This window comes from Gallus gallus, chromosome 14 (assembly GCF_016699485.2).
Source record: "Gallus gallus isolate bGalGal1 chromosome 14, bGalGal1.mat.broiler.GRCg7b, whole genome shotgun sequence".
Lineage (NCBI taxonomy): Eukaryota > Metazoa > Chordata > Aves > Galliformes > Phasianidae > Gallus > Gallus gallus.
Genome location: NC_052545.1, coordinates 14024982 through 14041662, shown reverse-complemented (window position 1 = coordinate 14041662; position 16681 = coordinate 14024982). Strand labels below are relative to the sequence as shown.

The window sequence follows — 16681 nt, the reverse complement described above, 5'->3', positions numbered from 1 at the left end:
CCGCGCCCTTCCGCAGTGCCCTCTTCGGTCCTCGCGTTCGTTGCAGCGGCATCCGCGGGTGGGACGTGGGGGTGAGCCTGGGGACCACGCTGCCGTGAGCTCAGCCTCAGTGGGCTCAGGGAGCAGGGGGATCCAGATCCGGGTTTTCTGCTCCCCTCCACCGCCTCGCGCAAACGCTGATTAAATTAGTTTCACCCCCCCACACGCGCAGCCGGCACTCCTGGAGTCAGCTGGAACGCAGGTGGCCCGGGATGGCTGGGGGCAGGCAGCTGCTGGGGGGCCCGGGGCCGCCGCGCTGGGCAGCCCGTGCCAGCGGAGATGCCCACGTCCCTCCTCCCTCCTGCCCAACCACCACGGGCCAAGCGCCGGTGCGGCAACGCGTGAAGAGCCCCCGCATCACGGGACGGAGCCGATCCTGTAAGGAAGGGGAGGCTGCTCCTCGCCCGGTAAATCCCTCATTGCTTCTGCTCTGGGAAGCAGGGGAGGATTACGGGCCGCTTTCCTCGCAGGGCGGCTCGCAGAGCGCACCCCGCCGATGGGCGCACGTCGGTCGAAGCGCGCTGCCGGCGGGGGGAGAGCGGAGAGCGACCCGGGGCTCCGGGGCGGGGGGGGGGGCGGAAGGGGGGGACAGCGCGGCCGGGCGGCAGGTGGGAGCCCCGACGGGGACGGCTCTCCCGGCGGGGCGGCCCTTCGCTTCTCTTCCCCTCCTTCCCTTCTCCTCCCGGCCCGCTGCGCTCCGCTCCCAGCCCCCGGCCGGCCCCTTCCCGGCCCGCTGCGCTCCCGGCGGGGCGGCCGCGGCGGCGGGAGGGCGGAGGCAGGGCTGGCAGCGGCGCGGCGGGCGGCGCACACACGCACACACACCTCCCTGCATGTGATTAAATGGCTCGAAATCTGCTTCTGATTTCCTCGGGGAGGTGACTTTTCCCTTCTTTTCAACCCGGGATTTATTGGAGCCTTATTACTCCGCTTCCAGGCAGCGGCCGGGACTCGGGTTCTCCGCTTCGTGGCTTTTGTTTTTTTGGGTTTTATTTTTTTATTTTTTGGTGGATTTTTTTCCCCTAAATTATTATTTTTCCCTTTTCTTCTTCGCTCCTTCCCCGCCGCCCCCCGAGCAGCCACGGGCAGTGCGGTGGAGCGGGCGGGAGCTCTGCCGGCTGCGGGCACAGCGCTGGGGACCCGCCCGCAGCGCCGGAGCAGCGCTCCCGCTTCGTACTATTTCGCCTTATTTTGCTTTCTCTCTTTCTTTTATTACTATTATTTTTATTTCCTGGACGATTATTATTATTGCTTTTTTTTTTTTTTTCCTTTCTCTTTTTCTCCTTCTTTTTTTTCTTTTTTTTTTCTTTTCTTTTTTTTTTTTTCCTGTTGCCATCAGCCAAGGGAAGGGGAGCGGCCCCGCGCTGCCGCCCGCGCTGCTGTGGCGGCCCCGGCTCCTCTCGCCGCCGCGGCCCCGGACCTTCCGGCGGACCGAGCCCGCTACCTGCCCGGCCGCGGTAAGCTGCTCCTCCAACTTCCCGGCGCGGGAAGCAGCTCCCCGCGTCCCTTCCCACCGCTCCCTCCCTCGCTGCCTTTTATTCCTCCCCTTTCTCCCCCACCCGCCCTTTTTTTCTCCCCCCCGTTTCATCCTTTCTATCCGGGCTCGCCGAAAAACGGGACTTTCGCCGCGGTGCCCACACCGGGCACGGCCGAACCCCCGGCACGGAGCTCCGCCGCTCCGCGCTTTGTCCCGGTCCGGCCCGGCCCCGCGGAGGGGGGGGAAGGGAGTGCCCGGCGCTGCGCGAAGCTCCGCGGCCTCGCTGCCCCCGCGCTGCTGGGGAGGGACCGCAGCCCCGACCTCCCGTGCGGGAGCAATGCCCGGCTGCTGCGGGCACCCGGCGCTGGCACCTCGGCGGTGCGGCTCTGCCCGGGTCGGGGACCATCATCCCGCACGGTGGAGGGGGGGTTCCCCTCGGGAAAGGCTCCCGCGGGCTGCTCTCAGCTGCGGCGCGTTAGGGCTGGAGAACCCCCGGATCCCCTCCCCCCTCGCCCCCGCCGTGCCTTGGCCCCACACTGCAGTTGGGGGAAGAGCTGCCCCTGCACAGCGCGGTGTGTGAGCAGGGGGTGAGGCGGGGAGAAGGGAAGCCCGGCTGCGTTCGGTGGTTTTCCTTTCGCCTTTCTGTCCCAGAGCTGCTGCTGAACCCTCATTTTTTCAAAACGCCGTCCCTCCCACAGCTTCCCCGTGCCGCTGGAGAGTGGGCGGGTGGATGGAAATACCTTTGCTGGGATAAGGACTGGCTGCTGCACTGGGGATGTGGTGCTCGGCAGCCCCTCGCACGGCCCGGCTTTCACCGCGCTGTGAGCAGGGAGGTGAGGGAGGCCGAGGATGGAGCAGTGCGGGTCCTGCTGGGCAGCACTCGTGTGTGTGTTCAGCTCTGGTGAGTGCCCAGATGCATACGGGCAGGAGGTGAGGTGTGAGCTGGGCTGAGCATCCCCACCTCTGGCCATGCTGTCTGTGAGGGACCCACGGTGGTGCTGAGGGTACTCTGGGGGTGTGCAGCCTCTGGATAGCCAGGAGTGACACAGGTCCTTCTTCCCACACTGAATTCACTGCTCCCCACTCCCAAGGCGAGGAGGGACCGCAGCTCCCTGTCACCGGTGTAGCAGAGACGGGGCCTGAGCCACGCTGCAGGCACCCGCTTCGAGGTGTTGTGATGGATGGTGGCACCTTTCCTTTCTGCAGTATTCCCGTTATAAAACAGAGGGAGCTGCTGTGCTTTTCTGACCACCCGGTGGAGGTCCTGCTGTTCGAGCACTGGGTGTGCAGAGCTGTGGGATCCTCACCGCTCAGTGAGGTGCGATGTGCAGCCAGGAAGGCATCAGGGCTGTGGATGGCAGGTGCCATGCTGGCTTTGGCAGGAAGCAGAGTGAGCCCGGAGAGAAGGGTCTGTGTGTGGGGATTCAGCTTCCGTCGAGGAGCCTTGCAGATTGCAAGCTGCCAAGGAGCCCAGGTGGAGGGGTGCTGGCAGCCAAGGGCTTTGGGCATGGTGTGCTGAGGGGCTCCCTTGGGTAGCAGCTGGGAGAGGTGCAGGACTGGGCAAGGGCCCTGGGAGGAGGCGAGTGGTGCTGCAGGCCCTGGACGTGTGTTCCCAATGGGGCTGCCTCCCTCTGCCCTCTCCAGGGAAGCAGCACCTCTGCCTCCTGTTCCCCCACCTCCCACCCAGGCCCTGCTCCATAAGGAAGCAATTATTCTGTGCCCCCACGAGTCCCTCCCTGAGCCTGCGCAGGACATTTAGGCTCAGTATGGAAATGCGACAGATTTTCCATATTCCACTTTGCCCCGTGATGTTAAAAACGTACGTGACAGCCTCTTCCAAATGCTGCAGACTTGGCTGGCACTCAGTAACAGGCAGTGTGACACCAGGGGCATGAAACGTGGTACCCATAGCCAGACAGAGGGAGAACGAGATGTCAGAGTGCAGCGCGCTTCCGGCCCCGTTGTCGTGAGCCATCCCGTACCCGATGTGAGAGATCTTTCAAAGCTGGCCAAATGTTCTCATCTCTGAATACCATTTTAAATATTCATCCAGACTATTTTCAACATCTGTGCCCGGCATGTTGTGAAAAGGCAACAAGGGCCGTTATGGAAACCAGATCGCTTTATTCCCAGATGGAGTGGAAAGGGCAGGAGCCGTGAGGGCTCTGCGATGGGGCCGAGCGCCCGTGGGGAGTGATGGGAGGGTCCCCTCTGCCCACAGTGTGTGACAGAGAGGGTCGAGTGGGAGCAGCGATGAACCAACAGGGCAGCATGGAGGCAGCTGTGCTCTCTGCTCCCACAAGGCTGGGGCTCCGTGGGCTGCTGTTGCGTTGCGTGAGGAGGAGATCTGCAGCTGGTGCTGGTGGGAAGCGCTAACCCCAGCTTATGGTGAATTTAGTGTCACAGTGAAGTGGGCTCAGCCTCACCCCAGCGATGGGACCGGCTCTGCCCAGGGCTGCGTGGGGCACCGCATGGCCCCAGCAGGTCCTCCCTGGGGGCAGCTCACCGAAAGCTCCCAAAGTGGGTGATGCATCCGAGAGTCTTTGACACCTCCGTGCACGTGTCTGAGCGGCCCTGGGGTGGTTTGGGTGGACTCCTCTTTTTTTTTGTTTTCGATAACCTAGGAAATCTGGGCTCCGTTCCTCCCTTTTGTAACGTCAGACTGAAGCTAATTCAAGCCAGGCCAGATGCTGACCACAGGTATGCCAGTGTAAATTTGAATGGAGTCGCTTACGTCTTGCTTGGCCTGGTCTGAATGGAGCTGCTTCTGTCTGATGCCAGAGGGGCTGAGGTCAGAATCTGGACCATCCTTTCCTGTGTGCGGGGTAATATGTATGCGTCTCTTGGCACTGCTGGGGTACCGTATGGCTTGTGTAATGCTGCCTCCGGCCTGCCAGAGAGCATTGCAACAGCTATCGCCGAGCGCCTGCTGCGGGAGCGCGCTGCCTCGCGTCGCCCACATGAGCCATGTGCACAGTGTGGGGCACGGGCTGGAAGCCTGAGGGGCTGCAAGGAGTGAGCAGCTCCACAGTAGGGAAGTGGCTGTGGGTCTGTGTGCATTGACAGCCCTCTGAAATCATAAATGAAGGGGGAAAGGGAGCTCGGCCAGGACTGTGCTGTGCGGGAGCCACAGCCTTGTCCTGGTTGGCGGCTGCTCCAGTGCCCACAGCCCCAGCCTTTCCTGATGCCCACAGCTCCACTGTGGCACGCTCACCTCTGCCTCGTTCTTTCCTACCCAAAAGCCAAGCCTGGTCCCAGTGCATGGGATTTTTCATTTCCTTTTAAATATTTCTCCGTTGTGTTTTTGTCCTAATGACACATGGAATGATTTATCCGTGTCCAGAGCCCAATTTGGTCCTGGTGCACGCCTCTTGTTGGGGGCCCAAAGCCCACAGCTGGCACTGGCTCGGTAGGCACATACAGAGGGGCCCCATGGTCTCCCAGCTCATGGAATTGGACGGATGCCCTATGGGTCTCTCCTGCAGCACATGTGGCCGTGGGGCGGAGACCCTCATCTGCTCAGCTCCCCTGGATGCTTCCACCCCTCACTGTGCCGTGCTGCAGGGAGCCTTGTGGGGCTGGCACCTCACCTCTCTGCCCACACCCAGCAGGGACCGGGCACCCTCTGCCCAAGCACAGGGCTGAGAGGATAGGGCTGGGTGAGCCCAGTGCACTTTCCCCTGCCCTTTATGGGCTCATTACCCGGCTGTGGCAGTTGTCAGCCATGTGCTAAATGGCATTTGCCGGTGCATGACTTGGGCCTCCATTGCACCCTGTAGTGCTGCTGCGGTGGCCGGGCTGCGGCGCATGGTGTGGCCATTGCTCTGGCTGCTCACAGCTTCCCCGCTGCTTTAATTGGAGAAGGCTGCTCCAGCGCCGCAAAGGTCCTGGGATCAAATCTGGCTAATAACCGCCTTCCCTCCCCTCCCCATGTTGTTCCACTTAATCCTATAATTACCTCTGCAAAGCTGCCGCGGCCTCGCTCTGCTCCCCAGTGACCCCAGGCCCGCTGCAGGCACCGGGGTCAGCGCTGGGAAGTGTGTTCTTCCCGTGCCGCTCACCTGCTGCACCTGCCTTCGTGCATCCGGGCTTTGCACTGAGGCAGATGAGCACCCAGCCAGCACTCGGAGCTGTGTTCAGCATCCAAACCCAGCACACCTGCAGCACGGTGCCTACAGGGAGAGGATGGGGTGTGTGCGTCGTCCCAGTGAGCCCCTGGCATGGCTGCAGGCGGTGCAGAACCGCGGGTGCCCCTGGCAGTGCTGCTCTGGGGCTCAGGGGTGTGGAGATGCCGTGCATAGCAGCTAATTTTTAAAGTGCAAAGCACTTCCGAGTGTGAAGGCATGGGGACTTCCTTCCAAACCGCATGGCTGTTAGCATTCCCCAACCAGAGGAGTGAGGAAATCACCCACCTCAAAAATGTAAGCGCCACTGGGGAGGAACATGGCTGCAGCAGCAGCTGGGACAGAGGCTGCGGCCTCAGGGAGGGCAAAGCGTGTGCCACGCTCCTGCTGGAGCTGGCATCGTGTCCTCATCCAGCTGGAAGGCATGAGGGAACCTCAGCCTCGCCCTGGGGCCACGGAGGGCCAAATCCATCCTGATGCAGGGTCAGCATTGCTGCTTGCATGCCTTCCCCGGCGCTCAGCCGGCAGTGTCTCCATTAGGTTTGAAGCGAGGGCACCAAAGATGGGAAGTGGAAGGGGGGCAGGTGGAGCTAGGAGAGAAATACCCGCTGCTGGGCCTCCCTGGCAGCTTGCCGGCAGCCCAGGGGTCACGCTGAATATGCATAAAAGGGAGCAGATTGCAGCTGCCCTCCTCTCCGATGCAGAGGTGAGACCCGTGGAGACCACCGGCCCCGGCTCCCTTTCAGTGGGATAATGGGGTGAGCTGCGCACGGGGCGTGTGTGCATGTGTGTGGTCTGGCGGATGATAATGATTTCCATTCACACGGTGCCTCTGCAGCGCCGACACGCCGCTCGGCAAGCGCCGGGGCCCAGATCCCCCACGGCTGCTACCCAGCATAGCCCCAAAAGTTTTGGCACCAGAGCACAGCGTAGGGCAGGAAGGCCTCTGCCGTGGGTGTCATCCCACAGGATATCCATCCCTTCAGAGCTGTCCCCGTGTGCCACATCAGCGTGGTGGCTGCGCCCCATCCGTTCCCACCCCGGGGCAGGAGGGGGAGTTCCCTGCTCACGTGGGATGTGAGCAATGGGAGAGCTGGAAGCTCGTGGGAAGGATGGGGCTGTTCTGTGCTCTGCAGGTGTGCGTGTGGTTGGGGTCTGGGGGGGCACCTCACCAGCGTGCACTGGGCAGACGTGGGCAGCAGAGCCCAGCATGTGGGGCAGGTGATGGCCAGAGCAACCTGTGCAGCTCCCCCTGTGCACAGCATGAGCCTTGTCCCCTCAGCAGGGCATGGGGTGGACGTGCAGGGAGCAAGCAAACAGACTGAACTGCACTGGGGAGCTTGGAACGTGGCTTAGCTGCAGTGCAGCTCTCAGGGAGCGCCCAGCAGCTTGCTGCCAGCACAGAGCTGCTAAATTTGCAGGGGAAGACCAGGAAAAATATGATTTGGAAAGATCAGAAAAGATCCTGATGGGGAAGGTTTTGTTGGAACCCAGGAACACATGGGTGTTGTCCTACTATGTGTGGTGCAGCACATGGTGCAGACCTGGCTGGAGGTGGTGGGGCATGGGCAGGGCTCCACTGTGTGCAAGTCCTCGTGCTCCTGCATCGCCGCGCCACGGATGCTGTTCCCCTGCTCACTGTGGGTGTCCTGCAAGCAGCAGTGATGCCATGTGCACAGAAGCAGGTGGATGGCTTAGGGTCAGTACATTTCCATCACAGTCTGCCCAGGAACAATAGTGTTTGGGGTGAGGCACATCTCCTGTAGCTCCAGCCTCTGCCAGCTTCAGTGCAGCAGTGCTTGCAGAGTGGCACAGCGTTTCCTGCTCTGTGGTGACGGCTCTGTGCCTGTTGCCCACAGGTCCTGCTGCTGGGCATGGCCTTGGGCAGCGCTCTCCTCTCTAGGGTTGTCCCCAGGCCCACCTCTGCTCTAGCAGTGCCACCCACTGTCTGTGCTCGTGGCACAAGGGATTCTTGGTGCTGCTTGCTGAGCGCCCGGCCACTGAGCCACACACAGGGCTATACCCGAGAGGCTGTGCAGGTAGCAGAGGATGTGCTGCTGGGTGATGCAGGCCACCGAGTTGGCTGCAGACACCCCTCTCCCATCTGTGGTGGTGGAGCAGAGGGAAGGGCCCATCCGCAGTGGGGAACTCCCTGGGCATCAGCTGCTGTTGCCCTCCCCGCTGCCTGCTGCTGGCTCAGGGGCTGCAGAGCTGGGCCTGGCCGGGCAGGGAGGAGCTTCCCCCATTAGTGGTTTGGCAGCTTGGCTAGGGTGAGCTCCCTTCCACAGAAAAAGGAGAATAAAATAACGCAGAGCAATAGAAACAGGGCTGTCCCCAGCAGCAGGAGCATGCTGCCAGGAGCAGCACAGGGGCTGAGGACCAACACTTCGTTCCTGGGAGTGCAGCACAGAGCCCCAGCCATCCTGCAGTGCTGTGCTGGGGGCACAGGGGTAGGGCTGGTGGGGGCTCCTGCCCCACTGGGTAGAGGCAGCAAGGCCAGAAGGAGCTTCTGGCAGTGGAAACACTGTGGCTGTGTGGCAGTGGGGTTTGCAGGGAGGTTGGCCACTGGCTTGCAGCCACCTCAGGGTCAGCAACAAGGGAGATGTGTGATGGTCCACCTCGCAGAGAGGCAGAGGGGAATGGGGTGCTGACCCCAGCAAGCTGTGACAGCAGTGTGGGGCTAATTCCCATCCTCATGCTCTTGCTGTGGGGAGCTTCAGCTCATGGGCATCACCTCATGCATGCAGGGCTGTGCATGAAAGCCCAGTTTATATCCATGGGTGTGAATGTCCCCATCTCGCCTGAAACCTGCAGGGTGTTTGTGTGGGAAGGGGATGGTTTTGACCTCCTCCTTCCGATGCTGTCGGTAGGGCATCCTGAGATGGTGTTGTGGCAGGGCACAGTGTGGGAGAACATTTGCAGCTCAATGCCCAGGTGCTGAGCTCACCCTGTGCCCCCTGCAGGGGCTGTGCCACGCTACGGGTGCTCCATGCCGTGCCACCCCTCACTCTGTGCTCTTATCCCAGGGAGGATGGAGGCCCCTCAGCTCCTGCGCCTGCTGCTCACCACCAGCGTGCTCCGCCTGGCACAGACTGCAAACCCCTTCGTGGCTCAGCAGACACCCCCAGACCCCTGCTACGATGAGAGCGGGGCTCCCCGCCGCTGCATCCCCGAGTTCGTCAACGCCGCCTTTGGGAAGGAGGTGCAGGCTTCCAGCACCTGTGGGAAGCCCCCAACACGGCACTGCGATGCCTCGGACCCCCGCCGAGCCCACCCACCCGCCTACCTGACCGACCTCAACACCGCCGCCAACATGACGTGCTGGCGCTCCGAGACCCTGCACCACCTGCCCCACAACGTCACCCTCACCCTTTCCCTCGGCAAGAAGTTTGAGGTGGTCTACGTCAGCCTCCAGTTCTGCTCGCCCCGGCCGGAGTCCACCGCCATCTTCAAGTCCATGGACTACGGCAAGACGTGGGTGCCCTACCAGTACTACTCCTCGCAGTGCCGCAAGATCTACGGCAAGCCCAGCAAGGCCACCGTCACCAAGCAGAACGAGCAGGAGGCGCTGTGCACCGATGGCCTCACCGACCTCTACCCGCTCACTGGCGGCCTCATCGCCTTCAGCACGCTCGACGGGCGGCCCTCGGCCCAGGACTTCGACAGCAGCCCTGTGCTGCAGGACTGGGTGACGGCCACCGACATCCGGGTGGTGTTCAGCCGTCCCCACCTCTTCCGCGAGCTGGGGGGCCGCGAGGCTGGCGAGGAGGACGGGGGGGCCGGGGCCACCCCCTACTACTACTCGGTGGGCGAGCTGCAGGTCGGCGGGCGCTGCAAGTGCAACGGGCACGCCTCGCGCTGCGTCAAGGACAAGGAGCAGAAGCTGGTGTGTGACTGCAAGCACAACACCGAGGGGCCCGAGTGCGACCGCTGCAAGCCCTTCCACTACGACCGGCCGTGGCAGCGGGCCAGCGCCCGCGAGGCCAACGAGTGCCTGGGTAAGTGCCCACCGTGCTGCCCATGGGGCAAGTCCAGGGGGAGGGGACACGGGGCTGAGCCGCAATGGGGACAGGTGTGAGCCTCTGCTGCCTGCGCCCCACAGGATGTGTGGGCTTGGCTGTGAGCACTCAGCCCCCACTAAAGGTACGAGGGTGTGTTTTGGGACATCAGCACGTGGGGGGAGTGGTGCCCACCAGAGCTGGTTGGGATAAGGCAGGGATGGGCACTGGGTTTGGTGCGGGCAGAGAAAACCTAGCAGGGTTTAAGGGAAGGTCCAAGCTTTCCATCATCATTCAGTCAGTCTGGCACGGTGCTGCATATGGTGGGTTCGGCTCACCTCTCCTCATAAAGCTCTATGCGGGTTAAAGGCAGTGTAACCTGAAGGAAACTTTTCACAAATATCGACCCCACGTTGCTCGCCTGCCCAGCACTCATGTCTGTTTCTTTGGGGTTTCTGTGAGGCTTTTGCCTTTTGTCCATGCAGCGTGGGGGATGCCAGAGCCCCACAAAGCCCTGGGAGAGGGAGGGACCGGCTCCTGCCCTGCCTGGACCCCCGCCCGGTCCCAGGGGGTGGCAGGATGGGGACAAGGGAACCACGCCATCAATCAGCCCCCGAATGGCCTGCTGGATGTGCCAGAGGTCAGGGGACCTGTTAGTGTTCGTGATCGATGGCTTGTTGAGATCCCAGCTGCTGGCTTCAATCTGTGTGTGTTAGAGAGGATTTCTTCCGGGGAAAAAAAAAAAAAAAGGCTAAAAGGGCTCAAAAAGCTAAAAAAGTCCACTGGTCCAAAGGGACGGCCTGAGCCGTTCTGCAAAGCACCTCACGCCCCATGGGAGTGGGTTAGCCCTGATGATTTTGGAGCAAAATTTGGAGGAGGACCAAAAGGAGGACCCCGACCCAGCAGCCCCTCCGCCCCGTGCTGCGCCGTGCCCCTCGCTCAGCCCTGCGGACGGGTGAGCAGAGGAGACCGAAGGGCCTCCCCCAGCCGGGCATCCCTTCTGGCAGATGAGGCTGAAAAGATAAACGAGGGAGAGAAAAGAAGAGCAGGGAGGAGGCGGGGGCACGGAGCGGTCCCTTCAAGACACCCTGACAAACCCCGCACACAAAGGCCCGTAGCCAAGCTGCGTGTGAAAGTGGTTTTTCCTGTTGATTCGATCCCCTTCTTTCTCCCTTTTCCCTCTCGGGCTTTGTGCCCTCTCTGAAGGGACCTGAAAGAGCTCCTCCATCACACGCCTCCGAAGGGCTTAGCGGCTGAAAGCTGGATTAGCTCCCCGAGCCTTCCCCTCTGTGCCTTTCAACAATGACATCTCCCCAGCCAGCGCGAACAGACGCAGCAATTAGCACCAATTAAAAGGAGAGGCCGCCCGGGAAGTTCCCTTTGCTCAGTCCAGGCTGTGGGGTTTCCGACTCCGTCCCACGCCCCAGCCCTGCGCTGCCCTGTGGTGGAGGAGGAGGAGGAGGAGGAGGAGGAAGAAGGTGGTCTGAGTGCCCCGGAGTGCTCTGCATCCCCATGTGAGCAGCTGGGGATGGAGTCCAGAGGCTGGTGCAGTTTCTGCCCTGTGCTCCCTGGTGCTGCCCATAGCTGCCCCGAGTGGGGCTGTGGGCTCACCCAGCTGTGTGAGCTGCTGTGGACAGAGGATGAGGGGAAGTCCTGCCCCACGGTGGAATACAGGCACGGCCAAGTGTGCATCCGGGGCTGGGTCAAAACAAAGCTGGTGCATCCATCCACGCCTTCCTGGGAGTTGTGCAGCAGCTGAGCTGCCCCATGGCGTGTGGAGGAGGATGAAGGTCTGGGCAGGCGGGCGCTGTTTTTAGGGGAGCACACGGGGGTTCCCATGGGTTCTGCTTCTGTCATGTCACGAGAATTTCCATTTCTCACTGGCGCTAAGGAGTGCAGAGGTGAGAACAGCCACCAAAGGCAGAGATGTGTGCATTGTGGAGGTGCTGTGGTGTCTGTAGGGAGCAGAGACGCTGCCACGCTGTATAGCTGTGGGAGTGAGTGCTGTTCACAGAGCAGGTTTGGGGAGGTCGCAGCTGGGCCAACAACAGTGGCTTTGCCACACTGCCAGCTTGGCACGGGGGTGAGGCCAGCTCCATGCTGCAGGGCGCACGGCCCCGTGCTCGCCGGGCTGGCTGCACAGCGGTGCCATTGTCCCCCGGGCACAGCCGGGCCCTCCCAACCTGTGGGATGGGCTCAGGGAGGGGAAATCCCCACAGAGGTGCGGGCAGGAGCACGGCCACGAGCCCTCCGAGCCCCCCGGGGGACGCATTAGCGCTGTTCTGGCAGTCCCGCCCTGCCGTGCCCTCCGTCCCCGCTGCCGCTCCCGTGGAGCTGCCACCCAGAGCCCGGTGCCCCAGTCGGGAGGCTGTCCCCAAGGCAGGGGGGAGCGGATTAGTGCAAAGCAGCCACTGGAAGTAATTGATCCACTCGCTCGTAATGCTGGAGCTCTTGTTCCCATTGTCGCCGCCGCGGCTGGAGTGCCTTTCTGCCCGCGGCACAAAGGGGAGACCCTGCTCCGAGAGCAGAACCTGCGGAGCCCACGGAGAGCACTCGGGGCTCGCTTTGATCCGGGCTCTGTGTGCTCCCAGTGGGATCACTCTCCCCCCGCACCAGGCAGAGGAGCAGGCAGGAACTGAGGGCATCAGTCTGGGATGCCTGTGCACGGAGGAGTGCTGATGGGATTTGCAGGCCCCCCTCTCCTTCATTCGTCCCTTCTGTCCCCTTCTTGTGTATGTTTTCTTGTTTTTCTCTCAGTGCTCCTGATGCAGAATTCCTTCAGAAATCCCCCTTTTAAGCCCAGTGAGCCGACCCGGCCTCCTTTAGACTGGTGCCAGGCAGGACGTGGCTCTGGGAGGTGGTGAGCAGGGCAGAGGACACCCCCCGCCAGCATCCTCTGTCCCCAGCGGCTGTGGGGCACTGGGTGAGCCGGGGCCTGGGGTCTGCCTGCAACAGAGGGCATTAGTGCTCAGCTGGGAGCCCCGAGCCCTACTCCTGGGATGGGCTGCGGTGGCTCAGCCTCATGCCATCCTCAGTGTGGGCTCACAGGCCCTGGGGCGCTTGCTGGCAGCCGGCTGGAGAGCGGGGCTGCTGTGAGGCAGTGTCATTCCAGCCGTGCCACCCCATCCCCGTCCCCATCGCTGTCCCACAGAGGCAGGGAACGGTCCATGTGTTGGCACTGGGCGCAGGGGCTCTCCTGCCCCACTCCTCTCCGGGGCTGAGGTGCAGCCGTCCCGCCTCGCCTCCCGGCTGGGCTCCCCTCCAGCCAAAGCAGGGGCGTAGCTCGAATCCGCTGCGGGTTGGCAGCGGCAGCCAGTCTAGGGTTTCGCTGAGCCAGCTCCATTAACTAATCACTCCCAGGGAGCTCGTGGGTGCGGCGAACCCCCTCATGTCCTGCTGGCACCAGCATCTGCTGCACGTGTGCTCCCCACGCACGATGCTGCCCGTCCTGTGTCCCCCAGGGGGTCCCCAGCCCTGCACCTCTCCCACCATCACCTCACTGCTGACCCATGGGGAGCTGTGGGGAGGAGGTATTGGGGTAGCCAAAGTCCGGGCAGGGGTTCAAAGCCTTGAAAAGGGGGACAGGCGGCGGCCCCATTTCAAGGTGTTGATGTTTAATTAGTCTATTATCGCAAATTATTAGATCTTGTGATTGTTTAATTGATCATATGATTGTTTAATTGGGCATACTGTACAAGGGCAGAAGCAAACCGCCACGTAATTAGCCCCAAACTGTGCAATTAAATTCTTATTAATACCCCAAACAGCAGGGAGCATTCAAGCCTTTAATTAGTGATTAACAGGAGACAGACAGAGCTTGCAATCAAGTCGGCTCTGAGAACAGCACAAGCATTTAGCAGTGCGAGAGGGACCGTCCGCTCCGATTAGCACTGCATGCCCAGGAGTGCAGCGCCTCTCATGTGCCACACTGTGACCCTGTCCCCATCCCAGCACGGCCAAGCCTGGCCGAATCCTCACACTGAGGTCCCCGTGATGGCCAACATCACCCTGGTGCCCACAGAGCAGCTCTCAGTGCTGGGACAGTGCTATGGCTGTGCAGGGGTGGCCCTGGGGCTGGTGGGGACATGCCACACAGCGGCAGGGCAGCGAGCCAGCCCCTGGCCCTGCTTCAATGCCACAGAAAGGCCGGGCTAGTTACTCCATCACCAATTAAACTGGGGCAGAGAGGGACCTGTGACGGCCGAGGTGAATCATTTACCTGATCTTCCACCTCCACTGCCCTCATGTCCCTTCTGCTTCCCAGAGGATGCAGGAGCTTGCAGGGGCCCAGGATTTCTCCTTCTGAGTGAGCAAGGCAAAAATAGTGTCCCTTTGCCCCCAGAATCATTCCCTTGCAGGTGCCTCTGCTCAGCAGCACAAGCCACCCAGGCCAGCTAGTCCCCAGCCTGGGGACAGAACAGCAGCCCGTGCTCTGGTGCTGGCCCTGCACAGAGCCTGGCAGAGCAGCTGCATCCCTGCTGCATCCCATCCCTGCTGCACCACATCCCTGCTGCACCACATCCCTGCTGCACCACATCCCGCTGCACCGCATCCCCACTGTGCCCACTGCATCACTGTTATCCCAGTCGGGAAGTGGGATTTGGTCCATTCCTGGTGCACCAAGTCAACAAGCACACTGAGCTGGGGCCCCCATGAAGGTCTTTGTTTAATTCTGCACAGAATCAGGCATTTGCTTCCTGAATGTACTAACTCCTGAGTGGGTAACAACTGGGGTAACGTCCCCATCACTCCAGCACCACCCCTGCTATACCAATACCACCCCCACCGTGCCAACACCATTCCCACCATGCTGACACCATCCCATTCTTCCAACACCATCCCTGCCACGCAGCTGCATCCTCACCACCCAGCAAAATCCTTTAGGCACCACATCCCACTGTCCAGCCAAACGTGGCAGTTCTCCCCACCAGCACCAGTAAAGAGTGAGCTCAGAAGGCACAGACCCCGGGATGCACCCACCGCCCAATGGAGTGTTGGTGTTGTGCCTGCCCTGGGATTTCTACACTAATCTCATAATGTGAGGGAGCCGAGGGTGGGGTGTGTGGGGCCACGTGGGAGTTGGAAGCAGGCTGGGCTGCTCCGAGGGGCTCCGGGTTTGGGGTGTGCTGCTGCTGTCCCCACACGACGCCAGGACTGTTTGATCTGCACTGGCTGAGGCTCCCAGTGTGCTCCTGGGCGACCCGGGGAGGGGGGGGGGGTGAGAGGGGGAAACTTCACACAAACGACAAGCAGGCCCAGCAGTTAAATCTGGGCTGACATGTTAATGAATTTCACAGTACGCCTGGAAAAACTCTCACCCAGCCTCAATTTACCAGCACGGGGAGGGGGCTGGGGGCGGGCGCTGTGTTTTGCCAAAGGAAATCTTGTTCCCATTATCTTTTTGCAAGAGTGTTAAACAGGAACTGGCACCGCTTTTCCTTTTTATCTCGCACACGTGGAACCGGGCGGGGGGGTCTTCTCAGTTCCTGTGGCTAATGAAAGAAATAGCGTGTGTGTTTACATCGCTGTGCACGTGGGGGGGGGGGCGCGTGCATGCATCTCTGTGTGTATTTGTGCATATGTGTACCACTGTACAGATATGAACATGCATGCTTGGGCACGTGCTTCTGACGTGACCGTACATGCACACGCGTGAACACGCGTGAGAGTGCATACATACTTCTGCACATTTGTGCATGCGTGTGTCACTGTGGGCTTCTGAGTGCGTGTGTGCAGAGCAGAGCCTTAACTAAGAGCAGTTTGGGGGCTGTGCTGCTGGCACTGAGGCTGACAGCCTGTGGGGCAGCAGGTTGCAGGTGCCTGGATGGTGCTGCCCGGCCAACACTGCTGCCCCCCCATCCCCTCCCTGGCTGCACCCCTCTGTCTTGCCTTTGGCTGAGCAGCCCCATGCTCCATGCCCACACCCACCCATTCTCCTCCTCACTGACCTCCAGCCCTGGCCCCTTTGGGAGGCAGACGCTGCACATGTGGATGGCACACTGGGGCTGGCTGCGCCGAGCTCTGCCCACACCGCTCCTCACCTCTGTGGTGCTGCTGGGGTCGGTGCAGACCCACAGCCCAGCATTTCAGCAGCACTGCCACCTCCAGCCATGTTCTCCTCCTTTCTGGCCCTGCACCCGGAGCCCCTCTGTGGGGTCCACACTGTGCACCTGGCATGGGTTTACCCCTCCTGTTTCCCTGTTCATGTGCTCAGGCAGTGCTGGTGCAGCAGAATCCCAGCAGACCACGAGCCCCAGCTTTTAGGACTCCACGGGGTAAAAGCCATGCCTGCGTGTTTGTGTGGACGGAGAGGGGACCGTGGAGCACAGAGAGCACTGTGCCTGACCCCACCAACTGGCACACGCGTTGATGGTGAGCTGCCCCTGCTGACACTCTGCTCCTTTGCAGCCTGCAACTGCAACCTGCACGCTCGGCGCTGCCGCTTCAACATGGAGCTGTATAAGCTGTCCGGCAGGAAGAGCGGCGGCGTTTGCCTCAACTGCCGACACAACACGGCTGGGAGGCACTGCCACTACTGCAAGGAGGGCTTCTACCGGGACCTCAGCAAGTCCATCACGGACCGCAAGGCCTGCAAAGGTGAGCCGGGAGCGATCTGCTGCCCCGAGGGAATGAATGGTGGGGAATGGCCCTGAGCCCAGCATGTCTGCGGGTGCCCAGATCCAAGGGATGGGAGGGAGACCCCTCTGCCCCACGAGGAACTGCCCTTGGCCCTGGCACAGCTGCAGGCACAGCCATTGGTGTTGGGTGCTGGGGAGGTGTGGAGCTGTGCAGGTGCTGCAGAATGCCTGTGGCAGCTTGCTGGGGATTAGGCTGACACCAGCATAGCCTTGGCTGTAGATATACTTGGAAGTCTTCACGCTGCATCACAAAAGGATTTGTGGTGCTTCCTCACCTTGGGAGGGCTGGGATGATGCTGGCAGGGATTCCCTTCTCCCTGCTGCACTGCCATGGGTGCTGCTGGTGGGCGGCTCCGTCTGTGGGGTGCTGAGCAGCGCCGCCCATGGGCAGGGTTCATTGCCCTGAGG

At 61.6% G+C, this 16681-nt stretch overlaps 1 protein-coding gene across 3 annotated transcripts in view; it reads left to right on the top strand.

Annotated features, from left to right (window-relative positions):
- The first annotated feature begins 211 nt into the window (after nt 1-211).
- The window catches only part of NTN3 (netrin 1), a 29080-nt gene continuing 12610 nt past the window's right edge, over nt 212-16681 (top strand). The window contains exons 1-3 of one of the 3 annotated variants that reach the window (NM_001397361.1): nt 212-446; nt 8664-9635; nt 16044-16232. In NM_001397361.1, coding sequence (NP_001384290.1) covers nt 8669-9635; nt 16044-16232 — 1156 coding nt within the window. In that variant the 5' untranslated portion in view covers nt 212-446; nt 8664-8668. Of the gene's footprint in view, nt 447-1373; nt 9636-16043; nt 16233-16681 lie in introns of those variants that run through there. The other 2 variants (XM_046900562.1, XM_046900563.1) reach the window with 2 other exon arrangements.